The sequence below is a fragment of the Gobio gobio genome (genome assembly GCF_949357685.1).
Source record: "Gobio gobio genome assembly, chromosome: 2".
NCBI lineage: Eukaryota > Metazoa > Chordata > Actinopteri > Cypriniformes > Gobionidae > Gobio > Gobio gobio.
The window spans coordinates 45,989,753-46,000,912 of record NC_137098.1 but is presented as its reverse complement, the minus strand read 5'-3'; the positions used below and the strand labels follow the sequence as shown (position 1 = coordinate 46,000,912).

At 39.3% G+C, this 11,160-nt stretch overlaps 1 protein-coding gene across 3 annotated transcripts in view; it reads left to right on the top strand.

Annotated features, from left to right (window-relative positions):
- Positions 1-11,160, top strand: part of kcnc1a (potassium voltage-gated channel, Shaw-related subfamily, member 1a) — a gene marked incomplete at its 3' end in the record, with an annotated part of 46,624 nt that continues 35,464 nt past the window's right edge. For all 3 annotated transcript variants that reach the window (XM_079844715.1, XM_079844716.1, XM_079844714.1), the window contains exon 1: positions 1-1,278. In XM_079844715.1, the coding sequence (XP_079700841.1) occupies positions 709-1,278 (570 nt within the window). In that variant the 5' untranslated portion in view covers positions 1-708. The remainder of the gene's footprint in view (positions 1,279-11,160) is intronic.

The following is an 11,160-nucleotide window of genomic DNA, read 5'->3' as shown; positions in this document are numbered from 1 at the left end:
GACACTGTGGAGACAAAAGAAGATTTTTAAAGGACCCCTCCTCTTCCACTTCAAAGCTGACGTCTCCTGTATAAGTGTAGCTACACATCCAGTGGCAGCATTTTTTTTTAGATGTGATGTCTGTCGTGTTTGTCAACAGACGGCTTCTGATCGTGGGCATCTGGACATGCTTTGAAGAAAACGCCCGATGTCAGATCGAAAAGACGCCTAAAATGTGACAGTTTCTGTGTAGCCTCGATCCCTCCACTCTGTCGGATTTGAGGAGTCGTCTACTGGGAATCAGGGCAGTGCATGTGTCTCGTTTTGAAGAGAGGAGGGAAAGTGTGCGCCCTGGAGCTGTCCGTTCAGAACCACACACACACACGCATTACTCTGCCACCAGCGGTGCACCACAAGCCATCAGCCTCGCACCTCATCTGGACCCGATGGTGTGGAGCGAAGATTTATGACATCCTCTGCATGCATTTGGTTTGTTTAACGTTATTTTTTTCTCCTGGCACCTGGAGGCAATCTCTTATTCACCTGACAAGAATATCAAACGCTCATGCACCGATCTCCTGGAGCTGACCTGCTTTTGCGCACCTGTTTTCTGCGTTTATTCATTTCAGTCTCTTTTTTCCCGTTGTCTAACAATTGCGCACATGTATCCTCCGGGTCTTTCCGCGTTTTAATGCCTGGCCCGGGCTCGAGACATGCCTAAGCGACGAGATGGGCCAGGGCGACGAGAAAGACCGTGTTGTGATTAACGTGGGAGGGATTCGACACCAGACCTACCGCAGCACCCTGCGCACTCTCCCCGGCACTCGTTTAGCCTGGCTCGCCGAGCCCGATGCCCACAGTCACTTTGACTATGACGCCCAGATCGACGAGTTTTTCTTTGACCGCCACCCCGGAGTTTTTGCACACATTCTCAATTATTATAGGACTGGCAAGTTGCACTGCCCCGCTGATGTTTGTGGCCCTCTTTATGAGGAAGAGTTGGCCTTCTGGGGCATCGATGAGACAGATGTGGAGCCCTGTTGCTGGATGACGTACCGGCAGCACCGGGAGGCCGAAGAGGCGCTGGACAGTTTCGGTGGAGGGCCAGCTGAAATGGGCAACGATGATATGGACACAGAAGTTTTGGGGGATCCAGGGGATGGAGACGAGGAACTTGAGATGACTAAACGCCTGTCCCTCGGTGACTCACCTGACGCCAAAGGTGTGGGGATGTGGCAACGTTGGCAGCGTCGTGTTTGGGCGCTCTTTGAAGATCCCTATTCTTCGAAATATGCAAGGGTGAGTTATGAATACGTTTTATAGTGGCAGCCCTGTCTTTAGCCCTAGGCTCTTTTTGAAACATATCCAAGCACATGTTGCATTGGTCAAGAATAGCCTGTCTATATTAAAGTTTTCTTTAGTTGATGTTATGAGTTAGGCCTAATTAAAACATTTTTTAATTAAAAATGCAGTTAATAAAAAAATCTCTTTTATATTGAACAACTCTCCCGAGATTTTAATAAAATAAAAGGCAAAGGAATGGAAGCCAGGATATTTTTGAATAAATATTTTGACATAACCTTTTATTATTTCTTGAAAACGAACAGATATAGAAATATATACTAACATTTAAAAACAGCACCAAAAGTTAATAGGGCTTAACCAACATGGAGGTAGCCATTTTGTCATGTGACAAGATAAACATAAAACAGAATAGAGTTTTTCTCTTTAGTTTTTTTTTTTGTTGGTAAAATTAAGTGACACAATAAGAAAAAATATTCTATGGTATTTTTTTGTTTTAAATCATTAAAACAAATACCATGTTTAATCTCTCTGTATTTATTGGATAATAATGACGCATGTACAATAATGAATAATGAAGGTGCAAAGAAAAATATAGATTAAAAATAAATATTACTTGAGGGTTACATATATAGTACTTGTCATTATTTCAAAATGTTTTTAGGAAATGTTATAAACTATAGCAATGTAAGGTGTAATGTAGTGTAATGTACACTGTAAAAAAAATTCAGGTTTCCAATTGAACATTTTCTAGTTACCGATCACATCTAAATTTTTCAGTTGGCCAAATTGAATTTATGTGAATTTATGCAATTTAATTAAATTAAAATTCAAGAAATTCAATTTGGCCAACTAAAAAATGTAGATGTGATCGGTCACTAGAAAATTTTCAATTGGAGACCTGATTTTTTTTTTACAGTGTAAGGCAATGTAATGTATTTAAATCATGAAACGCCATGCTTTTGGATGTCACTTCTGCTAAAAGACCGAAAGCTCATCACAATGCTTAGTAACTATTGAAACAAACAAGAGGAAATTGGTTATCTATATTTTTGATTTTTGTGTGTTTGATTGAGTTATATTCCTTGCATTGGAATATATTAGTGGTATTAGTGATAGGCCTGTATCAAACTGAAGCGACTAAATTCGGTCACCCTGGGGAAAACATGTGCAGTCATTCCAGGCATCTTGCATGTAGCATTGATCGACAGCTCCTCTGACTGCAATACTGCTGTGCCACGCGCCGTGAGATCCCTTCCCCTCCGAGGGCGTGCTCGTGCACAAATTAATCACTCTGGGAGAACATTAAAGAGAATACATCACAAAGAAAAGGCTTTTCTTTATTTATGTGCCCATGCTGCTTTGAGATAAGACACACAAGGCCGATAACATCATTCTGATCAGGAGGTCTGAGTGACAACGCTTGAGATGCTAGATGATTTAATGTTATGTGTTGAGCATTAGTTTGGTCCTGTCAGACTTTTATAGTGGGTTTTAGCTGTTGTAATGTGTACGGTTTTTGCTGTAGGCTGTAGCTCAAACAGCAGAGCTATAGCAAAGCCAAGGTCATGGTTGCGATTACGGAGAATGCAAAAACAGATAAAATATCTACCTTTAATGCAATGCAAGTTGACTTGGATAAAAGTGTCAGCCAAATGTGGTCAATAGACATTTATGCATTCTGCATTATGCCAATTACAAGGCCAGACTGGTTGTGACAATTATGGGATTGTCCTGTTTGTTTTAAGCCTGTTTAATAGGATTAAAATGGACCGGGACTACTGCCAAGATCTGGGTATTGCACCCTAGGCTACGGGACACTGATAAACGAGTCAAGGAATGTCGATGTACAGTTAAAAGTAGATTTAGGTCAGGAATCAATGAATCAGATGAACTTATTCTGTGATTAGACAACATTGAACTTCTCAAAGCCAGAGGCAAGGGTGCTCAAAGTGTGCTATTACTAACAAGGGAGTGTGCACTTTTCCCAAAAAGAATGTTTGACCATACAGTACCACTTGTTTGTAGATTATTTGTATTTTAATGGTAAACAATATTCACAAAACATTCATTTATTTGATGCTATTTAAATATTACAGGTTTCCATCTTCACATTGTGTCAAAATATGCAGCAATTCATTTGGATGATGGAAACACACCAAAATATTTTTAATAATGTGGCACATAATAATATTGTTTTCGGTATTAAAGGGATAGTCCACTCAAGAATGAAAACCCTGAAGTTGTTCCAGACCTGTATGACTTTCTTTCTCGTTGAACACAAAAGAATATGGGTAACCAGATTCCATGGTATTTTTTTCCTACTATGGAAGTCAATGGGTGCCGTCAACTGTTTGATTACCAACTTTTGTGTTCAACAGAAGAACGAAACTCATACAGGTTTGGAACAACATGAGGGCGAGTAAATGAAGACAGAATTTTTGGGTGAACTATCCCTTTAATAATTTGAAAATGATTAATGTTGTTTACTGGCATTATTTGTATGTTGATTAAGAACGGGGTGAAGTGTTTGTGAAGTGCTCTGAATCAGATCTGAGCAAGTCAGCCTTGTAGCATTTTCAACAATCAGTGAATCAGCTATTCAGCACATCTGAATTAATAATACAAAAATGAGTCATACATCTGAATGAACTGCAGGATTTACCCAACACACAATGGACATGCCTCAGACATTCTTTATGTTTATTGTTCTTGCACGTGTGTGGGAGCATGAGATTGAGAGACAAAGACAGAGCAAAAGAGTGAAAGAGAGACCGAGTTGTTTTCCTGTTGTCATCTAGCAGATGTTTGCGCTGGTTCCCAAAGGCACCTGATATTTTCATGTCCTTGGCAGGCAAGATGCTGCTTTTTACAGTGTATGTCTTGGGAATAAGTTGTCATGGCAACGGTTTCAGAGCTCTGATGAAACCGTTGAAAGCTGGTCTTCCTTGTGAGATGTCAGGAAAACGCGGCAAACTTCTCTGGGGGCTTTCGGATGATGATTTGTCTATGTACATGTTTGCCCTAAGTGTCTGTGTTGTATTTAGCAAATATAGTTGTATTTAAGCTAATATATGAATAAAACACTGGAATGAAATACAAATCTTCAAGTACATTAGAGAAAGTGAGAGCTGTTTTTAGTTCCCAAAGGTTTAGCTAGTAGTTTGGAGGCTAATAATGATTATCAAAAGAGGTAACCAGGCTGTCTGGGTAAACACAAACCTTTGCCAGACATATACCATATATTATTCATATACCAGATGAATTATGCAAATAACAAAGGCAATTTGCTTAAAATACTGCCCATACTCAGGTGTCTTCCCAGTTGTGCTATGCGATATTCCCATACTTTCCCATTCTCCCAGGAGGCCATCTAGGCCATTACAAGCTCCAGTGGGCCTTGCCACTTGTACAACAACAGGAAAAGTGTTGATAATTAATGCACTGGTCGATATGTGAATGCACCTGCTGGCTGATTCCTGGATGAGGGAATTGGCATGTCTCCCAGACTTCCTTCTTCCTTCCAGGCTCTCCCAATGGAAGCCCCACCAATGTGGGACAGAGAATGGTTGCTGCTTGGGATTTATCTAGTAATCATGTCATGCCTGTCTTGTGAGAAACAAAGCAATTCTCACTTCCCCCCACATCTGTCTGTGGTTAGCAACAACTTTTTTTATACAAAGATAAAATAAATAGTTAAATAAGAGGGCATGTGCTTTTTTCATGAGCAATATAATGAAAGATGGATTTATTTAGCAGATACATTTATTCCAAAGTAACTTGCGTATAAAGCTAAAATACAAAACAATCATGAATTATTAACAGTGCTGCCATCCCAAATTTTAAAATGGTATTAGATGAGAAAAAGCTAGTTAAGTGCATTGCATGTCTATTATAGTATGTAACATTTGCTTTAGTAAAAGATTCAGGTCATTGGGGTTATAAAAATACAGATCCAGTTAAAAGCTTAGTGGGATGTGATAGTATCAGCAACACCTACAGCTGTTTAGGATAAACAGTAAGATTGTATTTCTGATTGTACAGAATAAAATGTGTGTGTACACATATATGGAAATAACTGGAATCTGATACGGTGTTGTCACAGAATGCTTGCAGGCAGGCAGACAAAGACAGATTAATAAAGTTCTCAATGAAGTTTAATGTCAAGTAGACTCAAAGGCAGGTAAACAGGCATTAGCAATACACAACTGAACGTGAACGAGACCAAACCGAGAATGAATGGAGAACTTAAATAGCAAACACAAACGAGACTAATTCATTATACACAGCTGAAAACCAATGACACAAATGAGGAGCGGGAAAACTGAACAAAGGAACCATGTGACAAATGAAAACAAACTGAAAGTCCATGAAAACAGATACTAAGAGAACATAACAGTGATAGGTGTCATGTGGATATATGAATCAAATGTCTAAATAAAACAGAAGATCTTTTCTTCTGTATTGTGACGTACATCCAAGTGTAATGGATTATCGAAAGAAAAATGTAGGGTGAGGACTTGGTTCTATTGGTTCTTGATTGGATTTTTCAAATGTGTGTTGCACTCAAAAAGGAATGGAAATGGAAGTTTGCAGTCAATTCTGGAGGGGAACTAGTTTAAGTGGACTAAATGATTGGAGAAGTCCTGCATATGTCAACAGAGAGAAGTCCGTCATTATTCTCTTTGTTGGTATTGAAAATATTACATGAAGACATCTCTAAGAGTCTTTTTCAGTCTTTTGTTTTGGCCTGGCTGTGATGAGTTTGTTGTCACAAGAAGATCACACGATCTCCCACCTGCAACTCTTGTTTCTTTACCTGCAGAGAGGGAGGATTCACACATTATCACCTTCACCTCAGCACTTTGACTCCTTCCATTCCCGACCCACTAACCCGCTGTTCCGATACTGTCACAAACACAGAGCAGAAAGCACTTTCCTGCCTCTCCACACTAAATCACAACAAGACTGTCCTACCTACCCCTTGGCAGATCTCGAAACAGCCTAATTACGAACAAAACAAGTTCTTTGATGCCTTGCTTTTGCAAATACAGTGTCATTTGAATGGATAATGACTGGCTTTGATGGTATGAAAACAGTTTGTAGTAATGTTTGTTCGTGTGGGAAGAAGGAGGCGGGAACTGGCAAACGTTTAACAACTTTAATAAAATAAATCAACAAAATAAAATAATAGGCCGTACAAAACAAACATAAACAAAACACAACATGAAATTCCAGGCCTGGCCCTCTCTCCTCCTCCACCGATGTCGCTCATCCTTATATGTCTCCGGGCTCCCTCATGAGAGGACTCGAGACCGCAGGTGGTGCTCAGTCTCAATCACCCACCGGTCCCGCTCGCTCCTCCCATGTCCCTCGCCAACCTCACCACCACATACCCCCAACCATAAGCCGTGTTTCCACCGCAGGAACTTTCCCCAGGAACTAGGAACTTTGGGGTGGAAACGGGGCTTTAGTCCGGAGACGTGGGACTGCACGCGACTGTTCCTCCAAAGAGCAAGACTGATATCTACTGAATGCAGAACGCACCTCGCAAAAGACTTAAAACTGGCAGTTGAAATAAAATGCTGCGTGAGCTCAACCAATCAGCATGTTCAGTGCCCCAAAAGTTCCTGAACTTTGAAAAAGTACTACCTCGCGAGCAGGGACTTTCGGTGGGGGAAATATTTACCCGGAACTTCATTTAGACCCTGGTTCCTGAGGTCGAAACACACAGAGTACCACCCCAAAGTTCCTAATTCCTGGGGAAAGTTCCTGTGGTGGAAACGTGGCTTAATTTGCCTAATTTTTACGGTACTTTAGACCACAGTGGAAACGCAGACAGTAGCAGGTCTGGGGGAAAAAAAGTTCCTTGTAAAAAAAGTTTCTGGTACAAATTGTTCCGGGTAATTTCAGTGGAAACGGGGCTATAGATATACATAATAAAGGTCCCTCGACCCAGGGGCACGGCAGCGAGCAGTGAGCTCTCCGTCCCACCGGTTTAGGAATCATTTGAGAGAGGAAACCCACCACAGAACCAATAGAGTTGTTATCATGACTTTCAATAATTATAATATTTATCATCAAAGAGACAGGGCTCTTCAATTATGTTTTTGCGTGGGAAACATTTAAGAGGGTCAAACATTGTCCAGTCATTTTAAAGATTTTTTTTCTTTTACAAAAATGTTAAAACTCTGTAAAAAACATGTCATCTGCCCATATATTTGACAATATTAATCCACAAGTAAAAATGTTCCTCGTAAAGTACACAGAACTATATTTACATTGACAATTTTTGAAATTTCTCTTTAACCATCCCATTCACTGGCAAGAAAAGTCTTAACATGCTTGGCTGGGTCCAGATCTGGACAAAGGACCACTAATTGATGACAACTGAATGGTTCTGAACTCACCTTTGACTTCTCTGATGTATCAGCCAGTGCAATGATTTCCTCATTAACAATCTAAAAGCCAATGTACATGACCGTTTATAAGTTTGGGTCAGTATGTTATTTTAATTAAAAACACTGACTCATTAAATTGATCAAAAGTGATAGTAAAGACATATAGGGTCATTGCATACACCCGGCACAATGCAACGTATTGCGCGACGGAAGTGTTTTTTGCAAGTTTCAGCCTGATGCAGTTTTCACGTCCAGCGCCACATTGTTTAAATAGCAAATGCAGTCGTGCCCATCTGTTCACCCATGGGTCGGCAGCAGCACACAAACATGACAAATATTAAAAATAAAAGGATTCTTCTCTTGAGAAGCGTTCAGTCTTTCAATTCGCAAATCCGCCAAGGTGCAAGTGCAACTGGCTTTTACAGGGAATGGGAGATGAGACTGATTAAGAGACTAGGTACAACCCTTTTGGACCATATGCCTGGTGTCCCCACCGTTTTTTCTGTCGTTAAAGTAGTAAAAGTGGATTCGGACACGCCCTAAGTGCACATGCACTCAGATCGTTAAAATAAGGCCCATAATGTTACAAAAGATTTCTATTTCAAATAAATGCTGTTCTTTTGAACTTTCTCTTCATCAAAGAATCCAGGAAAAATGTATCAGGGTGTTCACAAACATATTAAGCAGCACAACTGTTTTCAACAATAAGAAATGTTTCATGAGCACCAAATCAGCCTACTACATTTATAGATGATTTATGAAGGATCATGTAACACTGAAGGCTTTAAAAAAAAAAAAGACGGGTGCAAAAGAATAATAACTGAAATGGATAGTACTAATTTATCAGATCTCTGTATACTCAAACCATGGACAGAAAAATACACACGCACTCTACAAAAGGTTAAACACATCAAATCAAGTGACAATAGTTTTTTGTACCTCTTACATAATCATAATAATGTGCACAATAATGCATTGTGCCGTTTGGTCATTACAAGTCAAGCACACCATCTGTTATAATAAACTAGATGTTTTTGTTCAGGCCAGCGTACACACTCCAGCTGTGTGTGCTTTGCTGGGTGTTTGCAGACTGTTGGTACCAGCAGAGCTCGTTTGGATAGAGTGATCAGGTACCGGTCCCTCTGTGTGTTATCTGTTGTTTCTTATTGCTGAGTCATTAAGCATGGCTTTGATTTAAATGGAAGGAGACTTAACTGATGCCTGCATGGTCCAGTTTTTAAAATGTAATATCTTTGCTACCAGTGTCTTTCATTGAACGAAAAACTCCTTAAAAAGGTAATGCTGGGATCTCCTCTGATTGGAATGTTTACTGTTAGTGTCCGTTCTACCCACCCTATTTTTAACACAAGAACGAGCACGGCCATTTTTAACTTGAATGTGCTAGGCTTCCGGTGTCAGCCACTTCCAGTTCATTTAGCTGTACGAAAACAGTCCGATATGCTGCATGATGTTGCAATCTGATATTTGTTATCAGTTTATTTACATTTATTATCGGAATCATAAATGCACTGCCTTTTTGCGAATTTAGTTTTACAGTTTGATGAACTTCTGGATATTCTTCTGGTTATTTACCCATTTCAGCTAATAAATCAGAAGTCTCGCACATTCAAGGAAAATAGCTTAGTTCTGTGTTGAAAAATAAGGCGGATAAGTGCTGGAATATTTCAAGACAGAATAAGAAATTGGGAACATATGGTAATAGAGCATTTTGGTACATACACATAAGTGGCTTTATGTAATATGCATTTAAGCCAGCATGAAAAATTGATAGAGGACTGGAAGAGGTTTCCCAATCCCTGAATTCATTTTTATTTAATAGAACACTTTTTGTGGCCACAGGCACATTTATTTATTTCTCCTTAGTATTAATTCCCTTCTCTGTCTCCCCTAGTGAGTCATTTGTTTACAAGCTCATTTTCATTATTATGGTGCAGATCAAGTTCTTCTCTTGGAGACAGTATTTAAAGACATCAGACATTAGCACCGGCAGCCATGGAATGATTAGGGGGCAAGGCTAGTGATAAGACAGACCTACCTGTTGTGAGACGTCTTACCTTTCTCTCATCTGAAATGGCAGTTGATCCTTGGAGTGAGACTTGCCCAGATTCTTGCTATATAAATGCAGAACAGAAGTCAGCCCCAGAGGAAGCCTACAGTGATTAACGTTAATTAGACTGCAGTAGCAGAGCAGAGCCCAGACCCCCTTAATTACCGGAGAGAGTGGAGTACATTGACATAGCATGCATGCCAACCTCCGACTCGTTCCACTGAAAATGATCTGCTGAGAAAGGGACAGAGGAAGGTACTCCTTATCTGTAGCCAAAAGGTACATTTCAAACACACACAAAAAGCAAGGCAACATATACTGTAATATACAGACCCTGCCGTCCCATTCCTCCTCATTTTTAGGACACCCCATCTCTCCCAGTTCTATCTATGAGCATTAAGTAGAGCAGGACACCCTTTTAAAAAGCTGCAGGGCAGTGGCTCTAGAGACCTTGCAACTGTGAATAGCCTTGATACCATGGGCCATGAGAATTGGGTGATAGATGCTCAAACTGGGGCACCCAAATGCAAAGAGTCCTAGATATATGGTGGATTTTGCTCAAGTCAGGTGGAACTGCATTTAAGCTCTAGAGGATTTTGCTCCTGTGCTCACAAACAGTTTAAAGGTATAGTTCCACCAGAAATTAATATTCTGTTATTTACTCCCATGTTATTCCAAACCTTTAAGACATTCTTTCTTACGTGGAACTCAAAAGAAGATATTTTAAAAGTCAGTGAGGTCCAAATAACAATATATATATATAGCTGTAACGATACAGCAATTTGTATCAATGCACTGATCAAATTATATATCTGTAAGCTATACTAGAATATTTGTTTGGTTGTTATAAGATGTCATATTGTCAAACTGAGCTGTCAACAAATATTTGATTTTTTTTATTTTATTTTTTCTATATTTATATATTTTTGGATAAATGTTTTTTAATGTAGATAAATGTACTGGAGTAGCTCATTTTGTTTAATTTGAATGCTAGATTTGCACAATTAACAGATGTCATTGCTTATCTAATTGCACAAGCTAATTATGAGCTGTCATCAGACGATTGATGATCTCATTTGCAACTATTTTTTTCTCCATTATTTATTTTTCGATATTATTTTAAAACTAAAATGTGCAAATTTTTGTTGTTGTTCTGGATGTCCGCAATTTTCAGAGAGTTCAAATAAATGTTTGTGTTATATTGTTGTTAACGGAGTTAATACTGGCTGTGTAAAAAAGGCACATAATATCATAATATCAATATCAGATGAATCTAATCAAATATCATGGCATGTTTTGAGGCATCAGCAAATATCGTATTGCTGACTAGGAGAATCAGTGTCAGAACATAATGTAATGATAATGACGATATTGCACGGTTACTCGTGAGCTCATATCGGCAACAAACTC